Source organism: Phyllostomus discolor, chromosome 14, assembly GCF_004126475.2.
Source record: "Phyllostomus discolor isolate MPI-MPIP mPhyDis1 chromosome 14, mPhyDis1.pri.v3, whole genome shotgun sequence".
Classification (NCBI taxonomy): Eukaryota; Metazoa; Chordata; class Mammalia; order Chiroptera; family Phyllostomidae; genus Phyllostomus; species Phyllostomus discolor.
In genome coordinates this window covers 31,657,572-31,681,304 of record NC_040916.2, presented here as the reverse complement: position 1 = coordinate 31,681,304, position 23,733 = coordinate 31,657,572, and the positions used below count along the sequence as shown (strand labels likewise).

At 55.0% G+C, this 23,733-nt stretch overlaps 1 protein-coding gene across 5 annotated transcripts in view; it reads right to left on the bottom strand.

The window, feature by feature from the left end:
• The window catches only part of CDC14A (cell division cycle 14A), a 100,083-nt gene that overhangs the window by 31,915 nt on the left and 44,435 nt on the right, over positions 1-23,733 (bottom strand). For all 5 annotated transcript variants that reach the window (XM_036015899.1, XM_036015900.1, XM_028502743.2 and 2 more), the window contains 3 exons: positions 11,124-11,190; positions 9,931-9,993; positions 4,025-4,112 (listed from right to left, as the gene is read on the bottom strand). In XM_036015899.1, coding sequence (XP_035871792.1) covers positions 4,025-4,112; positions 9,931-9,993; positions 11,124-11,190 — 218 coding nt within the window. The remainder of the gene's footprint in view (positions 1-4,024; positions 4,113-9,930; positions 9,994-11,123; positions 11,191-23,733) is intronic.

Sequence of the window (23,733 nt, the reverse complement as noted above, 5' to 3'; positions counted from 1 at the left end):
CTCACAATTATTAACAACCACACCTAAAACAAAAACAAAAACGAACTAAGCAAACAACTAGAACAGGAACAGAACCACACAAATGGAGATCACATGGAGGGTTATCAGGAGGGAGTCGGAGGAGGAGAGAGGGGGAAAGGTACAGAGAATAAGTGGCATAGACGGTAGGTGGAAAATAGGCAGGGGGAGGGTAAGAATAGTGTGGGAAGCATAGAAGCCAAAGAATTTATATGTATATGACACATGGACATGAACTAAAGGGGGGAATGTAGGGGGGAGGGGAGTGAAGGGGGGAATGGGACAACTGTAATAGCATAATCAATAAAGTATATGTTTTTTAAATCCATCTCCTCCCAGCCCCTTGTTTGAGGTCAGGAATCTGAAGAACAGCGGAGTCAGGGGACTAATCCCCCTGCTAATGGAGCAAGCGAACATCAGGCTCACTGGGTGGTAGAACTGTCGTCAGAACACTGTCACCGAATGAGCCCCGCCGACGGGCTGGACAGCGTGCAAAGCACTTTGCACACCCCCACCAGCCCACACTGGACGCCCGCCTGGTGCACTCTGCTCCGAGCTTCGACACGGGAGGAAGCCGGGGCTCAGAGAGGGTGCAGAGCTCACGCCAGTTCACAGGGCCAGGGGCAGGGGGAGCCCGGCTTCCACCGCGCAGGCTCTGCCCGCCTGGCGCCTCCCACGGGAAGAGCAGGCCGACCTCACATGGTCTGGGTTCCTGTCTCCAGCTGTCTTTCCCTGCACCGTCTTCTCTCTCTCTTCCTTCTTGCTTCCTTTTTCTTTTCTTTTCTTTTCTTTTTTTCCTTCCCTTTCCACTTTCCTCTTCCCTTTCCTTTCCCCTTCCTTCCTTCCTTCCTCTTTTCTTTTTAAATAAAGATAAAAAGAACACTGCCACCTGAGAGTTCTGCGGGGTTTATTTGTTTGTTTGTTTGTTTTAGAAAATTTGAAATCCAAAATACGTGTAACCCAACCCGGCAGGGCTCTCCCCTCGCCCGCAGTCGGAAGCGGCTGTCTGTCGCTACGACACGCACGTGAGCCTCTCGCAGCGCGCCCTGCCTGGCTGCCAGGGTGTGGGGCCGCCTCGGCTGCAACCTAGCAGCAGCTCTCCGAGTGTGAACTCCTTGACGATCTACCTTTTCCACTGTCAAACCCCAACGTGACTTTCAGCCTCCTCGGGAAACCAGGGTTTCTCAATGCAAAAAAAAAAAAAAAGTGGCCAAGATTTCACTGTAATTGGGTCAAGTTTATTAATTCCATCACAGCATTAGTTTTAAGTTCAGAAAGGATGTATAAAGGTAAAGCCCTTTACAAAAAGCATGATGAGGCTTCCAGTGAGTATCAGGTCTTCAAAGGGGCACCCCAGTAACGGGGCGGCCTTTTACAACGGCAGCCTCGGGGCGATCGCCCCGGGCGAGAACACGGCCAGCGCCCGGGAGCAGCACCCTCAGGCCGCCCTGCCCTCCCGCTGTGAGGGGGCACGGCACATGCACGGGGAAAGGGTGTGTGTACAGCAGTACTTCACACAGTTACAGGTGACTTTTTAACTGCACTGCTTACACTTCCTGTCTCGGACATGTTCTTCCTCTGTAGTAAAATTTAACACGACACGGAATTTGGACTCAGAGAGACTGGAGTTTGAATCCTCGTGCAGCCGCTATCTGGCGTGGGAACCCCCAGTCTTGGCCGGCCCTCGGAGCCTCGGGCTGCTCCCCTAAAGGAGGCCCCGCCTGCTCTGGAGGGAGGTTCCGACTGCTGAGGAGGCGGGGCACAAGAGGCTGGGCACCGACCCGGGCATGTAAGCAGACGGTGGCTGTCATTATACCCCTGCATCGCAATTTGGGACCAACAAGAATTTTTGAAAGATTTTTGACAGTTAAGAATTATCACATGAGCCCTGGCTGGCGTAGCTCAGTGGATTGAGCGTGGGCTGCGAACCAAAGTGCCGCAGGTTCGATTCCCAGTCAGGGCACATGCCTGGGTTGCAGGCCACAGCCCCCAGCAACTGCACATCGATGTTTCTCTCTCTCCCTCCCTCCCTTCCCTCTCTAAAAATAAATACATAAAATCTTTTTTAAAAAAGTAAAAACAAGAGAAGCACATGGAAGGAAAATTAAAGTCCCCAAATAAACCCACCACTAACCAGTAACCCTAGAAACACCTGGGTAGAATTAGAAGTCGTTTCTATGTTCTTTATTGGTTCTCCTGCACTTGCTTCTTATAAAAACATAAGCAAGGAGTATCTCTATACAATTTTTTTAAATGATTGTTTTTTTGTTTTTTGTTTTTAAAGATTTTATTTATTTATTTTTAGGGAGGGAAGGAAGGGGGGGAGAGAGAGAGAGAGAGAGAGAGAGAAACATCAATGTGCGGTTGCTGGGGGTTATGGCCTGCAACCCAGGAATGTACCCTGGCTGGGAATCGAACCTGGGACACTTTGGTTCCCAGCCCGCGCTCAATCCACTGAGCTACGCCAGCCAGGTAAATGATTGTTTTAATTATACCTCGTCTCCTCTCTAATTTCATAAAACACAAGAATCCTAAGTGGCAAATTCCCTTCCACCTCGCCAGTGAGTGCAAAGCCACAGAGGCCCGCGCGGGTGTGCTGGGGCGGAGTCAGGCCCTGCCGCACGCAAGGCCAAGGGTGGGCCCCTCAGCCCTGCCTGCAGAGACCGCCGGCCCAAGAGCCGTGTGCTCAGGCTCAGCCTGTCATTCCTACCCACCCCCCACCCCCCACCCCGCGCAGGACAGGGGTCTGCGCATCAGCGTCTGGGGCCGAGGAGGCTCAGGAGCGAGTCCCTGAGGAGGACGTGGTTCTGGCCTCCTGGACGTCTGTGGGCTGACCCTCCTGTGGGCTGACCCTGCGGTCCCCAGAGGGAAACTGTTCCGGGCAGGGTTTCCCCGGTGCGCAATGTCACTCACAGGTGTGAAATGATGGGCGGGTGGGTGGAAACTCCAAGAAATGGTCAAATCTAAATGCGTGAATAACACCATACGACGAAGCTAGACTTTAGGATAAATACTTGTGATGATAATGATAAAATAAGAATAAACCTAGACCAGGCTCCAAATCACGTCCCCCCACAGGACGGGTGGCCCAGGTCTGCGGGCAGACGGAGAGCGAAGGAAAGGGGCTATCGTGTTCACGGGTGGCTTTTTCAACTTGATGCACTTGTCCCCTAAATTGTCCCTCAACCTTTGGAGACTCTCACTTCTTGTCTTCTAGGGCATGTGAGCAGATGGAAAACAAAGCAGAAACTGCATATCAGCGGGAAAACTCGACCAGCTGATCGTGTTTCATTCGAGAGGCTTATTTTTCCCTTGGCTTTCTTCCCTGAAGAGGGTGATGCCCCAGCCACCCGTGGACGGCAAATAAGTAGCTCAGAGGGCGGCTGCCAGCGACCACACGGCCCCCCGCCAGGGTGGAGCCACGCAGGTCGGCGCTCGGTGGCCCAGCCCTGGGATGGAGGAGGCTCTATTACGTCTCGACCTCGGGGAAATTCCCACCCCTAAGCCGCAACTTCCTCCTGCACGAAATGAAGATAACAGTGCCCACTCTTCCTGGAGGTGTGTGTGCGCTGAGTGAGATCATGCTTTTGTGAGCTGGCATCTAACACACAGTAGGTGCTCAATAAAGGACTCCTCTTGTCACCCTCATCGTTCCTCAACGTGGAGCTCCCCAAAGAGCACTCCGATGCACAGCACTCCACCGCCCCCCGACAAACCAGAACCACCACGGGAACTCGGGCGTTTTGTCGTGGGTCTGACTAGCTTCTCAGGTTCTCCTCAGACACCTGGGCCAGATGGAGAGCGAGTCCTGTGCACGACAGCCTAAAACTCGGCCAGCTTTAACACGGTGATCTCACCTCCACTCACTCAAGTACAGTGCTCCGAACACACCGATTGCTGCCATTCCGGTTTTCAAGTTATGAATGTTCTTTGGGTTTTCTGAGGGAAGTCAGAAATTACAAATGAACTGCAGTAAACTTGGGGGGTAAAAGAAAGGGAAACCTACCATTTTCAATCTTGCTTTTTGGGTGCGGTCCACTGAACGCTAGAAATTTCCCGGGGACGATCCAGTTGAAGTCACCGTTCTCAACTCGCTGGCGGAGCGACGAGCGGAAAGAGAAGAGAAAGATTTTGTGATTCTTATGTCACTTCGGACCCCCTCACAGAGAAAGCTGCGTTCATCCCGTGGGTCCCAGACCGACGGGGCTCGCAGGGAGACGGAGTAACTAACTCGGCTGAAATTACAACCTGCGTCTGTTCTCAAAGTGGTCTTTATGAATTCGATCCACTTCAGAGAAGTTTGTACCTAGACTGTACAAAATTGTTCAAAACCTTATTCAAGTGGAGGTACTTCGCTTGAAACAAGTTTGCCTCCTGGCCACTCCGCACTGGGAAGAAATGCAAAGGAACACTGCTTGTCCCAGCGACAAAGGAAAACGAGAGAAACCAGAATGTAGGCACTTTCCATGAACACAGGATGCACACATTAAACAATAAAAACTTTCTGTACATCAGGGTTATGATGAACACACTTCCTTGGGCTTTTTTCCCTGTTTTTACAGGTACACGTCTGTTGTCGGCTCTGACAGACTGGGAAACGGGCGGAGGCGGGAGTGAGGGGCAGACCCTCGTCCGAGGTTACACCACGATCTAGAGTCAGCCAAGGTCGTCGGCCAAGGTCGTCGGCCACGGCCACAAACCACTCAGTTCGAGGGTCCGCAGAAGAGAAGTAAAGGCAGATGTTCCTCAGCTACGAGGCCCATCTTCCGATTGGATTTTCACGGGAAATCTCTCCATATTTGGAATTTGCCGTTTTGGATGCCATCTTCCGATACTGACACCATGCAGCCAAATAAAACACACCTGGGCGCCGGCCTGGACCAGCAGGTGTCAGCCTCCTGCTTACGCTCACGCAGGGAGCCTCAGCAGAGGCTGGGAGACCGGGAAGGGGCCGAGCGTCCCCCCATGGCCCTACCCACCCCCACTTCCGTGCCCTCCCCGGTGCCCGTGAACCAGGGCACACCGCCTGAGGCGGGGCTCGCACTGGAGATCGGGCAGGTGATCGGACAGGTCTGCACAAGGCATCCAAAGGTGTATGTGTCACTGCCTCTTCGTGTGAGCATCCTGAGCCCACCCCAGCCCCAGCCCCAGCCCCAGCCCCGCTGTGGGTCGCAGACTGGGGTCCCCATGTCCCCACATCCCCATGTCCCCACAGAAGACATAGGCGGAGCAGACCAGGGCGCTGGCCGAGCACCACCCGCACCCCGCTTGTAGGAGCTTGTGTTTGCTAAACGTGACACTGGATTCAGGGCCTCCAGGAAATCGGGGACCTCGACTGAACTCCGTGCTCTGCCCCCGGCCATTCCCACGAAAATCCGGCCCGGGCTGTGCGGCTCTCCCGTTTCCAACACAGACCTGTCCCTCCAGCTAGGAAAGCACCGCTACCTGCCGCCTTACAAGTGCCCGCACCGCATTCGTCTAACTGTAACGGAGCGTGTATCTCTGCAGCGCCCTACGCAGACCTCAGGGACCCTGCAAGTGCTCACACCACGTTAACGCTCGGGCACAGCTCCCAGTTTATAGCCACCCGAATGGAGAAGCTAATATACAGCTCCTCGGGGTGAACGTTCGTTTTCTTTCTGAAATAAAAGTCCCCAGTTAACGGTCTGCCACCCCTCTCAAGTAAGCGTTAAGCTTAAAACACTATTTGAAAATTCAGAAACAAAGACATGCTCTGAGGCTCCCGCGGGGGACACCAACTCTTGGACGAAGCGCGGGAGGAAACAGCTGTCCCTGCTCGCTCTACCCGTCTCCGTGGGCGCTCGGGGTCCGGGTCAGCGTGCTGCGCAGCTACCTCTGTTGGTCTGGACTGCGGGCGCCCTTTGGTTAAACAGTGACCTTTCCTAACCCGTCCCCGGGACAGAGACAATGGGCTCAGCGAGACCCATGCTTGCACCTGAGGAGGTAACGGGGAGCTGGGCTCGGTGGCCTGGAGAGGCGCACGGAGTACACAGAGAGACGGAGGTCTTAGACCCAAGTCTAAAAAAAAAAATACCGGTAATAAGAAAGGGACAGCTTTTAACTGACTACTGTAACTTAAGCTTACTTTGATAAGCTTCCAAAGTTAGTATCTGTGCCTTCTTCACAGTGAATTACACCAATGCCGAGTGACACAGACTGGTTTCTCTGATTAGGCAGCGCACACACACACTCTTCAGAGAGACCGAGCTCAGGCGGGGACGGGAGGCACAACTCTTTCCGGCCGACCACATCTTGCAAACAAACAGCTCAGCAAGACGAGGCAATGGGGTGATGTTATGCCTCCCCATCCAAAGCCTACCGCCTACCGGTGCTATGTGGAAAATCACAGATGTTCCTACTATTAAAAAAATGAAAAATTTGAATTCCCAAAACTGATGTATTCAGGTGCTACTAATTCACTTTACCATAGAATTCCCAGGCTACAAAAGACTCACCAGGTTGCCTTGGAACAGCTAACTCTCCTGGTTTCTTTCGCAGCATCACTGGATCTGAAAACCTGAATCTTTACGACTTCTAAAAACAGCACCCGTGCCCGTGAGGCACGCCTCCGCTGCCGCGGCCACAGACACGCCGTTCCGCCCGCACCCTGAGAAGCATGGGCTCTGCACCGCTGTGACAGGCGGTGAGGCAGAGGAGGGAGGCCTTGGCCTTGACGGTCCCGGGACGGGCTCCTTTAGGAGCAGGTGCCTTCTCGCGGGCAACGCCGTGGGAAAGCAGTGTGCCAGCCCCGAGACCGCGCTGAAAATCGGAACGACGGGAAGAACTACAAAGTCCTTTTTTGTTCATGAAAAAGTGCCCTTTTTTACAGGCGCACACTTTGTAACATGTACTGTGGTCTACCCACTGTGCTGTGCACCTGACCCTAAGACAAAGCAACACTGAATGTCCACTGTCGTTGGGAAAACACTGTAAATCAAATAAAACACCCTGGGGGGGGGTGCCTACTCCACAGTCCCCCAACTTCTGGAACAGTAAACCAGTGTCCGCGGCGCAGCTGGGCTACATAAATGCAAATACGCCGAAGGACTGGCACTCGATGGGCTTAAAGCAAAGTAAACATTTGAGTTATTTGGTTTAAACGAAGTCGCCGCACATTTGGATTTAAACAATACGCTCTAGATTATTAAATTCGGCTTGATTTGCAGAGAGACATGGTGGCAGGCAGGGGGAGGGGGTGGCGGCCGCACCTCTGCTGGTGGCAGTGGGGACAGGGAGGCGCTGGTGGCCGGGGACAGGGAGGGAGGGCTCCACCTGCTCGGACCAGGTGCTGCAGCTGCCAGCAGCCTCAAGGGCAGGGACCCCATGCACATTTGCAGGGGCTGCTCCAGGGCTCAAGGCGTGCAGACCTGTGGCCATTAGCACCCCCAGAGGCTGGAACTTGGAAGCAGGGTCCCCACTCAGGAGCGAGTACTTGACCGGACATTCGGGGCCCCAGCCAGCAGCCGCTGTGCGGGCCGGCGGAGGGAGGGAGAGGCCAGGCAGAGGAGAAAGACCGAGACTGACTGGTAAGAGCTGGCCGGCGGGGCGGGTTTCTACAGTTAGCAAGTGCCCATGGTGCCGATTGACGAGGGGAGACCAGAGACGCCCACTGGGCTGCGAGCTCTTGTATCAGCAACAGCAGCTTCAGGAGAGGCGCCGAGGGGACCGCCCCGCCACAGTCAGAGGATGGAGGCCAGGCTGCCGTCCTCAAGAAGTCTGCAGGGGCAGAGACCCAACCACACCCTTCAGGAGAAGAGACCCCCGGGGGCACTGCTCGGGAAACATGTCGTGGGTTTAACCGGCGTGACCGCTGCCCCAGCAGCGTGTGGGGCGTGCTCCTCCAACGGCTGTGGGAGCTGCGGTCCGTCTGTCTGCACCACAGCTGTGGCCGGGGAGGGCCCTGCTCCCTCCCCCGCGTGGCCTTGGAGCAGTGCGCCCGCTCCAGGGATGTGCCTCTAACAGTTCCCTGAAGAGTCAAGTGGCCTGGGAGACGCCTCCGCAGTCCCTCCAGGTGCCCCGGCACGGCCACACGCCTGCCTTCTGGAAGGTGGTTGGCCCCCGTCCTAGGGCAGGAATTCGAATTTTTCTGATTCCACAATCCACGAACAAGAGGGCAGACCGGGCAGCACCCAGATTACCTGCAAACCCTGACCCAAAGCAGAGCCTTGAAGCATCGCGCCCTAGGGCTCAACGGCAGTGACCCCTAAGGCTGACCTCAGGCGGCGCACCGAGAGACAGGAGGCCTAAGAGACCCTCCGAAGGGGCAGCCTGCGGAGCGCACCCCACCTGGTCCGGCCGACAGTGCGCTGGTTACCTGCACGCAAGGGCAGCGCCGTCCACCTGGAGACGGCCCTGGTCCGCACATTAAACCAAACTGACGCCGCGGGCAAGCCCTGGGTGGAGGGGACAGTATCTAGCAACCGTGTTGCGAGTAACTGGTTTAGGAAAGAAAGAAAAACCTCACCCTCACGGCAACGACTGGGTGGTAACAAAAGAAACGTCATTTCGAGGGGTTGTCTGCTGCAGTCGGTGTTTCCCTGGAGCGCCAGCACAAAATCAGAACGGGTCTTAATTACTAAGCCCTGGCCTCTTTCCCTGGAAAAGTAGTTACTTTTAACAGACGACATAAATATCTCAAAATGGGCCATCGTCCTCGGTTACTCATCGTTGTCTCGCGTATTCGTCGTCTTTCACGGGTGACAGTCCGCACCCGGGAGCCACCGCGAGCAGGCACCCCCCACCACGTGCTGCCCCTGCAGCCGCTCCTCTGCCTGCCTCTTCCTCTCCCGCCCCTGCCCCCTCCCCCCGCCACTGGAAGCAGGGCGCTGTCCCAGACAGGACAGGACGGCTGCCTCCAGGCCCCGCTGCGGTTCACCTGCGCACAGCCAGCCCAGGGGCAGCTCCGGAAGGCGAGCCCCCTGGGCACCAGTGGAAAGCCCCGTCTGTGTTGTTTTTGTTTCGAGTCGTTTTGTTTCTGTTGTGGACAACCAAAACCTTCCCCGTTTCCCCTGGAGCAAAAGGTCCGTTTGTATTTTTTAAGTGAACGTATCAATGATCAGATTTCAAGGGAATGGCTGCTCTTAGGTCTCAAGTTCTTCGAGAATCCCTTAAAAAACAAAACCTGTTAGAAACGTGTCTGTTGAGATACAGATTCTTCGCAGACCCTTCTGGACGTCACCCAGGAAACACTTTCCCGGACCCCCGCGGCCCGGCGGCCAGAGTGGGATGTGATGGGCCAGCGCGGACACGAACAGTGAGACCGTACTCGGGAAGGTGCTGTTGTTGATCGGTTCCCAACACGGTGGCCGACCGCGAGGCACCTGGCCACAGAGCACCGGCCCGAGAGACCTCAGCCCGAGCCTTCCGCACGGAGCAGGGCCCGGAGGTCCTCAACCTCCGCTCTCCGGGCGGCCTCGCTCGGACCCCCTGTGCCTGAGCCCTGCCCGGCCGCACGGGCAGGACGTCACGTGACATCTGGGCGCCGGCGTCGTGGGAAAACACTCGGCCCACTCGGACAGCTTGGCAAACGCAGCCGTGTTTCCAAAGCGTGTGCCGCCGAAATGTGTCACGAGGCACAAGCCCGGTTCTGCTGTCGACAGACCTGGTTTTGAAAACAAGAGTAACTTACAATTCCACTGCCAAACTGCACTTTGAAATTATTTCTCTTATAAAAGTGGAAGCTGACTGTCAATCAAGATTTGATGGAAGGACATATACAGAAAGGACATTTCCTGAAACTCAAATGAAGGCTCCTGGTCAAAGCAGAGAAAGGGACAAACACAGGAAACTCCAGAACGGTTTCTTCTACCCGCTGCGCCATGTGCACTCCCTGCGTGGCGGCGGGGGGTGAGGGGTGTAAGTGTGTCTCACAAAACGTTAAAAAGCACAAACCTCGTAGTGTTCGTACTCGTCCACATCGAACGTCTCGAAGTCGAAAAACCCGTGTTGCAGTCCCTGAAACAGAGTCTGGGTTAGTTCTCGCGCACTCGGCTGGTACGGGCGCTGCCGCCCCTCGCCCGCCCGCCCGCCCGCCCGCCGGTGGTGCCCCCGACCGGACGAGAACCCGGGGACCTTAGGGTGTGAAGCGTTTCTGGGGACCAGCTTCCAACATCGGTCGCTCTGCCTTGAGTCTGTGCGCAGGTGGGGCTGAACACTTAGAAAAGTGTGGAAACATGCCCCCAAAATGCAACCTACTAGCAAATTCCTAGGTAAAACCTACTGAGGCTGTACAATTAATTCCTATCTGACCACAACAGAATATAGGGAAGTGATTCACTTTTCAGATAGAAGAAAATAAAAAATTCTTAGGACGGCTCATCTTCCTTTTGTCATTAGTGAGATATTTAGGGGGGAAAAAGGCATTTTTTCCTTAATAGGCCCTTACGTGCCCCTAAAACTCTGCGTGGGGAGACTCACGGTGCGAGCTGCCCCACGGAAGAGGTGTTTGAGGGGGACGTGCGTCAGCTGCTTAGAGACAGGTTGGGCGACCTCCGGGGCCCCCGAAACCTCCTCTGCGCTTGGGGGAAATAAACCCCAACGGCCGATGGAACAAGAAATACACCGAAGACCAGGTGCCTCTGTCCCCCCAGCGGGACGGACGCCACCCAATTTCCAGGTCAGGTCGGCAGTCACCGCAACCACCGGGGGAGCACGTTCTAGATTTCACACGGGCCGTACGAGAAGCCGGCTGTGCCAGACGGCGGGATAGGCAAACGACGATGACAATGATGATGGTGATACAACGAGAATTACCTTCCCCCCGGGCACATTTTTAGGTGCTGTGACTGTGGACTACACACTGGGGACTAGAGGCTCCACAGAGGAGCCTCTTACCTGGCGCTACAGGGAGTGTGTGTTGGTGGTGTTTGCAGGGCACGGGCTAGAGGGCCTTGGTAGTTTTTAATTAGAAGAAAAGTGTTTGAAAGGTATTTTATAGCTTCACAGAGTTTAAATTCACTTGTTAAAGGCCGACACAGTCGCGCTCAAGTCCCTCGAGCAGCACGCAAGGGGGACGCCGGCGTCCTGCCTTTCCCCACCCGTGACCTCCCGAGCCCCCCGCCGCAGGGACGCGTGCCCTCCGTTACCTTTCTGATCCCCTGCAGGCAGTCGAGGATGGTGAGGTTGTAAGTGCAGTTTCCGAAGGAAGCATCCCTGCAAACACACACACAGAAAAGGTCACGGTTAAACACGGGCGTTCCCACACTCAGATCCGCAGATACCCAAGTCGGCTGCACGCACGCACACACGCTCGCATGGCCTCCCGGCCGCCGACACGGCAGACCGTGGGACACGTGCGGACCTGCTGGTTAACGGCGCCGAAGCTCTCCCGCGATGGTGGCTGTGACCCGGGGGCAGAGTTCGTCAGGACGCACACGGGAGAGCCCCGGCTCTGGGGCCAGACCGTCTCAGTTCTGAGCCCGACCTGCTGGGGCCCCGGGCAAGTTACGTGACCTCTGAGCCCCAGCGTCCCCTCCGTGTGACCTCCGAGCCCCAGCGTCCGGGGCTGGCGCCGCCCGCACTTGGGCAGCGGCAAGTCCGTGCTTCCCGCCGTGCCGGCAGAGGAAGCACTTAGTGAGCGCCGTGGCCACCACCACTACGATTGCTCCTCGTCACCAACAGCACCGCACTGTTTCACTAAGTGGGACAGGGGTGCCACACCCAACTAAAAAGGTGAGCGGGGGGGGGGGGGGGGGGGGGGGGGGGTGCGGGTCCACGGAGCCTGGCAGCTGTTTCCATGGGCTAAACGCCGTTTCCCCAACCCTCCCCCCAGAAAGACCAGGGTAAGGTGGTCTCACTTCCAGACAGCCCCCCGGGCGGCCCCTCCCGCCCCGAGAGCCTCCAGCGCACCTTGAGGGGTTCTCCCCGAAGGGGTGGGGCCCTGCTGCCCCGAAGCCAGCCGAGGGCTTCATCCTTTATTTAAGTTTTCAGAGCAGGGCGGCTCCGGGCAACGTAACACTGAAGTATCAAGTTCGGGTCGGTCCAGCAAGAACTGGCACCGGGGCTTTAGCACCACACCGTTCCCAGGTGTCCGAGGCAAGAAACTTGACCTGGAAGCTCTCCGTCTCCCTGCCCAGCCCCCACGGCTGACCCCAAGGGACGGAGTGGTCAGGGGCCGGCGATGACAGGCCGGTCCCGGGGGCAGCGGGGGGCGGGGCTGGCGGTGTCCCGCGGGGAGAAAGTGACCTCTGAGGGCTTCAACACAACAACACGAAACTGAGTCTGACATCACAGCCAGCCCAGGTAACTCAAACCTGTGGCCGCCCGGCCATGAATTAAAACGCAGCCCCAACGTCATCGAGTTTCAGCGCCCCGACCGCCTCGTAGGCAAACACTGAGTCCGCACAGCAGCTCAGCGGAAGTGTCTCTTAGGCCCTGCAGTTTGGGAGTTAACCCAGGTAGACAGGAACGGTCACTCTGGGTACTTGTCCGATCTCCAGGATTCTTCTGCTTAAAGCCGCTGGGACTCATGGGTCCGTGAAAAACAACATGACCCCTTTTCACACATCTTGTGCAGACAGTAAACATCTGTCACGGAGCCAATGTGAATGGGCCACACCAAAGAGAGAAGTACCTGGGGACCTGAGACAAGACACCAGTGGGTGTGAACCACTGCACAGTCCCCGGTGGGCACTTGTTTCTGTGGGGTGGGGGTTCGAGGTCAGGGTCTTGTCAGTGCCAGGGGCCCCTCAGCAATCTGAGGGACCCTTTTTCCAGCATAAGTTTCAAATGCACGAAATGAAATACAAAGGAACCGCAAAAGGTCCACTCAATTAAATTTAAAGCTATGAGAATATTAAGAAAAAGTCTATAATACAGCAATACGCACTTTTGTATTACTGTACTACATAGCGAGGCGCAGGAGTAGGTCTGATAAGGACCATAAAGAAGAAAGAAACGTAAATAGTATCCACCTTAAGATACAAGCAACAACTGTGACGGGATTACAAACGGCTACGACAGAGTCACACTGTGTGCTGCGGGGACAGGGTCGTGTGTGTTGCTAACACTGCGACAGTTCACATCCCACATGTACAATGAGAGTCATCCTACAGGGCGAGTGAAGATGAAGAAAATCATGTTCGTCATCCCGAGTTCCTGACTCTCTCAGTTAGCTCCACGGACACTAGATCAAAAACTACTCCTCCGGTAAAGGAAGGGGAATAAAACTTCCGCATTTAAAAAGAAAACAAACACTCCAAGACTAGCAGGTGTCCTCCGTCTCCTCCAGCCTACCTGCCCACGCCCAGACTCAGCGAGGCTGGCTCCCAGGCGGCAGCTGTCGGGAACCCCAGGCCCAGCCTGCGTGCGGGCTGCCCGCAGAGTTCGGGGAGACCGCACCCCCTCTCCTGTCCGAGCAGAGCCACACGTCCGTCCACCGGTGACGGGAAAGAGCGCTGGCGGCCCGAGGGAGCCGGCCTGGGAGTTGCCATGACACCCGGCTGACCCGGGGCGCCAGGCGGGCAGTCGGGCCGGCTGGACAGCCTGGCCCACGCTCTCAAACTGGAATGCGCAGTGAGGAGGGCGAAAACATCAAGTCACAGCCTCAGGACCGGGGAAGGAGGCGGGGCGCCTTCTCCGAACACCTGCCCTGGTGGGTCGTCGTTCAGGTGCGTCAGCACATTTAGTCTTCCTGACAGTCCAGAGCCAGGGGGCCCCGAAACCCGCCCCAGGCGGGGCAGGGGACAGAGAGACGGTGGCTGACCCGTGGCCCCCGCTGCACGCCACCGAAGGAGAGGGACCGAGAGAGTGCAGGGCGCAAACACCCGGGACACATTTTGGGGGGGAAGAGAGAGAGAGAGCACAGGTGGCAGACGAGCCCAGGTATCTACCAGAACCTCACTTAAAAAACAGTTTTGAAAAGCTTTTTTAAAAATGGCATCCAACAAGGCCAGTGAGCGTAAGAGGCCACCACAGCGACAGAATCCTGAAGCCCGGGAATCAGGGGAGGGCAGCTAAGAAGGCCGAGAAGCTGAAAACCAAGGTGAGCGCTAAAAGGCACAGAATCCGCCCGACGGACGAACACCGGACGCTTCTCCAGAGGCTCAGGAGCGGGCGGCGCCGGGTTCCTCCGGACGTGGGAGCGGAGACCAGGGCGGAAACCAGATCAGAAGTGCCCGGGGAAGCGGAGAGATTCCTGTCTGCAAAAGCAACACTGTCTCCCACCTTCCCGGCTGGTCTTCCTCAACCGCCCAGGACAGCGAGAACCACCGGAAATGGCCTGAGTTTCCGACTCCCTAGGGCCAGGGCCGGGCCTGAGAATCTGCATTCCCCACACGTTGCCCGGTGGGGCTGACGCTGCTGGCAGAGGGGCCACACTCCGAGAACCACGCCCTGCGCGATCTCATCTGCGTGAACTGCCATCCCCCTGCCAACCACCTCATATTCCTCTCCCTCGTGCAGACTCCTTAGAGCTCCAAGTTGGGACGGCCAACAACCCAGGGTGCAGTTCCACCTGGGGGTCTTCGGGCAGCGCAAACTCTCGGTGTGAGGGGACTCTGGAATCTGCACCCCCACCACCAAACGACAACCACGTGGTCCCCAGCAGCCCCCAGTCTCCCGCCAGATAGACCCTGCAAGTTCCCCCACCCTCCTTACCCTGCCGCCACGGAGCCCCACTGTTCTCCCCTCGGAGCGTCTCCTGCCAAGTTCAACCGCCGCCCGCCCCTCCATTGGACTCACTCCTGCCTCCGCCGTCCCGTGTCCACCCAGCCCTGCTACTCAGTCTTCGCGGCCGCCGGGGCGGTGGTCGGGAGAGGCGACTCTCCCCAGCGGTGGTAACCCTTCCCGACTTCCCTCTGCACTCCAGACAGCTCAGATCCTGCATCGGAGGCAAGGCCGGGGGGTGCCCGGCCTCCCTGCCTCTCCAGCCTCCTCCTCCCCTATTTCCCTCTCCGCCTGCACCCCCCACGGGCACCCTGCTGCCCCCACAGGTCTGCGCCCCCACGGGCACCCTGCTGCCCTCGGAGAACCCCTGCTCCTGCTGGTCACACGTCCCTCTGCTCACCGCTGCTGACGCTCCCCGACTCATCCATCCTTCGGACCTGAGCCCTGCGGTCCTCTGACTCAGAGGAAACGCCCCCAGTCCCACCTGGAGGCTCAGGTGCCCGCCTTTTCCGGGCTCATTCATTAGCTGCGGTTGGACGTGGCATCCTGGTGTGCTCACGTGATGCTCTGGCTCCCTACACAACGGTCCCCAAGAAGGCAAGACCTGTACGTTTTTTCCTCACCATTGTCTCCTTAGTGCCTAACAGTGCCTGGCACAAAACAGATATTGAAACATTTAAATTAAGCGAAGGAGCTAGGGAGCTCATCCCAAGAAAATTTTCTGTGATATTCTGCGGTCACGTGTGTTCCCTCCATAGCCGGATACGTCAGTCCTCACTAGCAAGAAAAACGTTCTTTGCATCAACACGACATCCCTGCTGTCCGTTTAACACCATTTCCTTCTGTTCTCTCCGCCAGACTATCCACTGAACAGAGCCAACAGCGGGGATGCTCCAGGCAGTTTCCTCTTCCTTCGCCAAGTGCTCGTCAAGGGTTCGCTTCAGCCCAGACACTGCAGGGAGGCTGCACAGAGCTCCTCGGTGCAAACCACCGAGTGCGCTGCCAGTGCCAGTGCGCCGCAGCCGGCTGTGGCCTCCCTCCGTTTCCGTGCCACCTTCCGGCTCCCGGCTGTTTGCTGGGCTCCTGGTTCGCTCCTTCGTTCACCCGCTCACCCATCCGCTCACCCCTTCACTCACCCATCCGCTCACCCATCCGCTCACCCACCCACTCACCCATCCGCTCACCCATTCGCACGCACGGAGCCAAGCATTTACCGAGTTGAACAAGGGGAAGTGTATTTTTCCACGTCCCTCATAAAGGACCACTGGACCCCCGAAGACATCCCCTAAGGGGGAGAATTTGCACCCCCTTTCCGCCTGGGAGAACCCCAGCTCTCACCCTTATCTGTCGTGATAGTTTTACCACGTATCGCGTTACCTCCCTAGGCAGGTAAACGAGAGGTGCTCTTCGCTCAGGGGACAAGGTAATACCCGAACACGCAGGGTTTCTAACGGTTCACCTCTGCGGTCCAAGCAGGCACGGGTCTCTAATCCCACACAGAGGACCAGCGCCTGACCATGTAGAGACGTGCAAACACTAAGGCGGCTCAGCCTCACGCTCGACCACCTCTGCACCACCCATCCTGACGATTCTTTCGCAGCGTGACTTCCACCATGACAGTCGCTTGAGCCACAAAGCTGTTAACAAAGTGACTTTAAAAATCCACGTGAGGGTGGCGATGGGCGGGGCTGTCGATGACAGTGTCGAGTGAGCAACTGAATGAATGAATAGGTGTGTAGATGAAGTCACTGGAATTCTAAATCTAGTTTTGCATTCATTTTGCTGCAAAGAAGTTAAATTAAAGAAGAGAAATTAAATTTAAGGAACAAAGAGAAAGGGCTGATTCATCTGGTCCCAGAGCTGAGCAAGGGTCGACTGCAGAGCCTCCGGAAATCCCGAGCCCACGGCGGCACCAGCAGGACCATGCTCACGCCGTGGGCGCCAGCAAACACTCTTTCCTTCCCGAGCCAGGTGACCAGCGAGCCACTGCTAAGCGCCTAAGAGGCCACTCGGCACCTAGCAACCTTGACCGTGGCAATAATGAGAAGAAAGCAGAGAGGAAAGGACATGTTTACACAAAACAGTGAGGAAGCGTTTCTGGTAATGAGCCTGTTTGAAAAGAACAACGGGGGCCAGGTGTTTACAACGTGGAGGCCACACTGAAGAGTCCGAAAGAGCAGACGACAGAGACACAGTGGGGGTGCCTGTGGCCCCCGGTGGTCCTGATTCTGTGCTTCCCTGAAACGTATCTGGGTGGCAACTGCTAGGATGTTTGCAGACACCTGCAGAGCCACGGGCTGGGGAGCGTCCCAGAAGTCATCTTACCCACCCTCCCAAGCACTGAGCCAAATCCCGCCACCCGGCCACCACAGCACCATGAGCTCCTGAAGGACAAGGAACATGGCCTTGAACTCCAGGTGCCCGGAGGCTAGCACAGGGCTGGGCACAGTTCTAGGCTGTAGATGTTGAACAAACGAATGAATGAATGGTCATTCCCAGGAGATCATTCAACTCATGCCTGAACAACTCCAGTGGCTGGGAAATACTGACCTTTCAAAGGCAAACTTACAGAAAACAATCTTTAATCAAAAACAGTGAATAATAACAAAAAACCTAATCTAAATCACTGCTGACCAAAGGAACTATAATGCCCATCACAACAGAGAGCTGCACACGTAATTTTAAATATTTTCATGACCATGTCAAAATAAAAAGAAACCAATTATATTCAGTTTGATGTATTTTCTATAATCCAATATATCTGCAATAGTACCATTTCAGCATGTAATCAACATAATTATAAATAAGATTTTTTATATTAAATCTTCAAAATCCAATATATATTTTAAAGTTATAGTCTATTTCAGTTTCGACCACACCAGTTCCAAGGGCTCAACAGTACATTTCGCTGGTGCCAGACAGGTCAGCCCGAGACCGTGTGGTACGGACACGCCCCGAGCACGCACCGAGCACTGCCCCGAAGCCCTCTCCACAGGCGTCCGAGGCTCACCTGGCCCCCGGCTCTGGCCAACCCGCCGGCACATGTGGACCAGCTCCAGGAGAAAAAGAAAAAGCTGATGGCCTGTATCATCTAGGCCTGCAAATGAAACTACACTCGAGAATCGGTGGGCAGACAAAGCCACCTGCCCCTCACGGAAGAGCAAACTCGGTGACTACGGGGGTCCGAGCCCACAGCTGGGCAGGCCAGCCCCCGGGAAGACGGGGGCTCGGGGGCTCCCGCGGTGCGGATCCAGCCTGAGGTCCACTCCCACCACATCCAGCTCCTCCGAGGAGCAGAGCTACGTGCAGTTCATTCATTGCTAGGTCACGGCCTCGAAGGTCCCACGGAATCAGCAGAACAAATCCGACTAGAACCAGCCATCCCAGGCACCAGCCAGACACCTAAGTGGCTCCCAAGTGGCCACACTCACGTTGCTATACAGACAGAAGCCATAGTCGAGAGCGTCATATAACAGGCATTCGACACAATGCCTGCGTTCGTTAACGTAAAGGATTCCAGTCTTGCTCCAAACCGCCTTCCCCACCGCGGCTGGCTCCTGCGCGTGCACCCCAACGAGCACCAACAGCCTGGTCCCGGGCCTGCCCAGACGGCTCGGTGACACTGGGACCGTGAAACCAGGACTGAAGAGAACCATCTGAGCCAGTTTCCCAACTCACGCCACTGAAGCAGAGCGTGGCGGAGAGGTAACCCGCCACCTTCCTTACGTGGATGTGCTGGGTCACAGGGACCCGAACAGCGGTTTCTGTTACCAGGTCTTATGTCCTGCTGCTTGCTCACCACTTCGACAACAAAGACGTGATGAAGAGTCTGCCCTTCCTGGTGACCCAAGTTAGCCCACACGCCCGCCAGTGAGGGTGCGTTCAGCGGTTTGGACTAGATAAGTCGCCTGTTTGCACTTATTCCCACCCCTCAGGCAGGAAACGGGCGCTCCTTGCTATTCAAAACTCATGAACATCCCCCACAACAATGTAACAATGAAGATTCCCCCCCCCACAATGTAACAAGCATCAGAAGCAAAGATTTAGGAAAGAGTCACAGGTGAAGGACCCCAAAGGTGAACGAACACCAAGAAGCCGAGAGGCAGCCGGCCACCACAGAGAGAAGCTGGGAAGGAAGGGAAAAGCCTCCGGAGAGCATCAAATAGTTTCGCTCGGGCATTTGTGACACTCAAGAGAAAAACACGGCAAGGAGAACTTTCCCTCTGAAGCGCAAAGCTACTTGCTAAATAAAATGGTAAAATGCACAGTATCGTGTGTCAGCAAACAAACACCTCGTTCAGCGCTTTGGGTAAAGAGAGCTGTCTCCCTGTGACACCCACCAGCGCGTGTTCGCTCGGCTGTGGAAGAATCAAGGAGGCAGACCGAAGCCAGGCCGTGAGTGTGGACCCCTCTGTGCCTTTGTCAGGGACCGGCGAGTTCGGGCTTGCCCAGAGGGCCAAGGTCACCGAGGAGGAGGACATTTCCCGGTTGAGTCAGCCTCCGTGTGAGACGGAGCTCGGCAACCACGATCACCACAGGTCCTCCGCACACACAACAAACCCTCCCTTCGCACACAGGTCCGGGTCCGTTTCGGTGGCAAATGCCAGGAAGGGGCTGCCGGGGCGGGGGGGGGAGTCTGTTAGAGGTCACTGGGCCTATGAGAACACTGAACTTGCAGATTGCTGTTCACGGCAAATGAAATGCCACCACTTGATCAGCCATCCACCTCCAAGGCTCTCGGGGAAAAGCACAAAAACAGTTCCACGAATGGCAGCATGTTCATTCTGATCCCGAGAGACCTGGACAGGTGTGCTAGGGTGTTCCAGAGCCTGAGTCCTGCCAGATGTTAATAGAAGCTCGGGGGAGGCGGGGGGAGGGACTCAGGACAAAGCACTTTGGAAAATTCCGAGTCAAGCAAAATTAGCCTGGTTGTTTTATCACTCAAATTCAGAATCTTAAAAATAGGAATGTGCTTTGTAAATCTCTAAGACAGTGAGCTCTAAACGTATCTGATCCCTGACTTCTGGGGGGAGGGGGCCATGGTAGAGCATACAGAGCTGTGGTTCTCAGCCCTGGCGACACACCGCAATCACGTGGGTGGTATTCAGAAAGCCCAACAACATCCAGGCCATTCTATCAGAATTTCTGGAAAGAGAATCCAGGCATCGACGTTTTTTTCAAGCTTCCCAGACTTTTAAAAACCAAGGGTGGGAACTGACAGATCTTTAGGAACACTGACCTATACATTCTGCCATCTTCTCCAAGCCAAAATGAAACAGCCACAGCGAAAACGCATCCCTGGGCCCAACCAGGAAGCAGTCCGCCCCCCACCCCACCCCACCCTACCCAGCTCCAGCCACCTAGAAAAAACAACCAGTAAACTAGCCATCGGTGATAAGACAGCCAACCTTCAACCAGCTTTCTTCACTGGATGCTGGAGCCGCCCTGGTGTCCGCTGCACCTCGGCCCCAGCGCGCTACCCCCCCCCCCCCCCCCCCCCCGCTTCCTACCAACACTCCCCGTCTTCGTCTGCAAACCCAGGAGCCCGGGTTATTTCTTGTGTGTAGCTCTTCAGTCCCCATTTAATTTTATGCACCACAGGAATGCTGGGTTTGGGCACACTGATGAATCACCATCAACACCAAAACGATGTACCAAGCTGCCATGCAGGGACCAGTAAGCCGAGAGTGTAAATGAATTCAAAAGCACCACAAGATGTAAAAGAAGAATTATGTGGTTCAGACCGATTACCTTGCCCGTGCTCTTGTGCGACTGCAGCGTTTTCACAGACACGGTTTTAAGAAACGCCCGAGAATGCAGATCTGAAACCCGCTGCGAGTGGCGGCCGGGACAACCACCCCAGGGAGCACAGAGCCGGTGGGTGGTCCCACAGGACGCCAGCCAAGCGGCGGTTCTCGGGGCTTCTCGGAAGGCTGGAAATCGGGCATGGCCCACCCATCCAAACTCTGCTGCACTGAGAGGCCCACGTTCCTGCAAAGGTCAACTGCCAGGTTCACACTAAAGACAGACGGACTCAAAGACCCAAAGAGGTGAACAGCGCCCGGCTCCTCTCGTTTCCAGCTGAAGTGACCCTGGATAAATGCATCGTCTAGCTCAGCACGGGCGAAAAGGACAGTTGTTGACACACTACTTTCTAATTGAATGGAACACCCTAATACTGACCTTGAACCACACACTCCTGGGCATCCCACCAAGCCAGAAGTTAAACCTTCTCTGAAGCCCACGGCACTTAATGGAGTCACGAGTACACAGTAAATGGGGTGCGGGGGGGCGGTACTGGGCGAAAGGGGGGAAAAGGCACGAACTTCCAGTTACAAGACAGACAAGGACTAGAGACACGAAACAGCGTGGTGGCCACAGTGGACGCTGCGGTCTGGGACACCCGACAGCCGCTGAGACTAGACCCCGCAGCTCTCATCGCAAGGGAACCCGATGTCTCCAGCTCTATGAGGGGTGGGTGTTCGTTAACCTTGGGCGGTGGTCTATACAGGTGTGCCACCCAGCCGTGCCCTGCCCGGGGTGTCTAACCCTCGGCCCAGGGTGGCCATGCATGCAGCCCAACGCAAAATCGTAAATGTACTTAAACCCCCCTTTTTTTTTTGCTCGTCAGTTTTCATTAGTGTTTGTTTTGTGTTTGAATGTGTGGCCCAGAGACACCAAAAGGTTGGATGCTCCTGCGTGTACACCTGGAACTTACACAGCATTCTATGTTGATTATATCCAGTAAAACCGGGGAAGAACAGGCAGTCGAGTTATCCAAACCTTTTCTTCAACTTGCCTCCTTTTGAAGTGCTTTTTAACTAAGTTAATAGAAAACTATAATTTAATTTACTTTATTGATTATGCTATTACAGTTGCCCCATTCCCCCCCCTTTATTCCCCTCTGCCCTGCACACCCCCTCCCACCCACATTCCCCTCCTTTAGTTCATTTAAGTTCTTTAGCTTCTACATTTCCCATACTATTCTTAACCTGCCCCTGTCTATTTTGTACCTACAATTTATGCTGCTTATTCTTTACCTTTCCCCCTCTCTCCCACTCACACTGCCCCGCTAATAACCCTCCATGTGATCTCCATTTCTGTGGTTCTGTTCCTGTTCTACTTGTTTGCTTAGCTTGCTTTTGTTTTTGGTTCAGCAGTTAATAACTGTGAGTTTGTTGTCATTTTACTGTTCATATTTTTGTATCTTCTTTTCCTTAGATAAGTCCCTTTAACAGTTCATATAATAAGGGCTTGGTGATGATGAACTCCTCTAATTTGACCTTATCTGGGAAGTACTTTATCTGCCTGCCCATTCTAAATGATAGCTTTGCTGGATAAAGTAATCTTGGATGTAGGTCCTTCCCTTTCATGGCTTGGAATATTTCTTTCCAGCCCCTGCTTGCCTGCAAGATTCTTTTGAGAAATCAGCTGATAGTCTTATGGGAACTCCTTTGTAGGTAACTCTCTCCTTTTCTCTTGTTGTTTTTAAGATTCTCTCCTTATCTTTAATCTTGGCTAATGTAATTATGATGTGCCTTGGTGTGTGCTTCCTCGGGTCCAACTTCTTTGGGACTCTCTGGGCTTCCTGGACTTCCTAGAAGTCTATTTCCTTTGCCAGATTGGGGAAGTTCTCCTTCATTATTTATTCAAATAAGTTTTCAATTATTTGTTCTTCTTCTTCTCCTTCTGGCACCTGTATGATTCAGATGTTGGAACATTTAAAGATGTCCTGGAGGTTCCTAAGCCTCTCCTCACTTTTTTTGAATTCTTGTTTCTTCATTCTGTTCTGGTTGAATGTTTGTTCCTTCTTTCTGGTTCACACCGTTGAGTCCTGGTTTCCTTTCCATCACTGTTGGTTCCCTATACATTTTCCTTTATTTCACTTAGCATAACCTTCATTTTTTTCCTCTAATTTGTTGACCACATTGAGCCATTTCTGTGAGCATCATGATCACCAGTGTTGTGAACTGTGCATCCGATAGGTTGGCTATCTCTTCGTCACTTAGTTGTATTTCTTCTGGAGCTTTGATCCGTTCTTTCATTTGGGCCATTTTTTTTGTCTTGGCACACCTGTTACATAGTAAGGGGTGGAGCCTTAGCTGTTCGCCGGGGCGGGTCAACCCACCTCGCTGCGTTGTGGGGGCGGGGTCCGAGAGGGAACAGAGCCGCTTGCTCAGCTCTCCTCGGACTTTCAGTCACTTTCCCCACTTCCCACAGGCAAACTGGACCCTTCTGGTGCTGGCTCCCGGGTAGGTGGGCTTGTGTGCGTTCTAGGACCCTGTGGGTCTCTCCAATGAACTCTCCTGTGAGGCTGGGAGTTTCTCCCGCTGCCGCAACCCCCACAGGTGTTTTTAATCAGAGGTTTGAGTCTTTATTTCCCCGAGCTGGGGCCCTGGGTTGCGAGTCTGTCTCGCTCCCCAGTTGTTCCTCCCGGTTTAGCCGCACTCGAACGTGGGACCACCTGGTCAGCCAGCGGCTGCCTCACCGCACATCTGCTCCACTCTGGCCACCCGCCTCCACCCCTCCTGCCAGTCTGGGTGTTTCTTCTTTAATTCCTTGGTTGTCAGACTTCCATACTGTTTGATTTTCTGTGAGTTCAGGCTGTTTTTTGTTTTTACATTTGTTGTTGCCCTTCTTTTGGTTGTGCGAGGAGACACAGTATGTCTACCTATGCCTCCATCTTGGCTGGAAGTCCAACTTGCTTTCTCTACTTTAAATTTTTTAAGTATAAATCCAGAGAGAAAAACTCAGCCAGAGAGTCCTTTCAGTTCTAACGATGCGCCTGCACCACAAACGTCACAGTACCCTTGTACACACCCCACCTGGCCTGCGCCCCCAGGGAGACAACCTGTGCCATGCGAAGGAAACACCGCCACACCCAAGTCAGCACCTGCGTGGCTCCTCCCGCTTCATCCTTGCAGGAAACGTATTCAGGGGCTCGCCCCCAACACGTCCTCCAACCCCCAGTTCCCAGGTGCAACCTCCACCCTCCGTGTTCCCGTAACATCCACCTCCTCACTCTAGTAAAGCACCGTAACCGCTCACCAGCCTGCACACTTACAAGCCACGCACTGAGCCCCCTGGGTG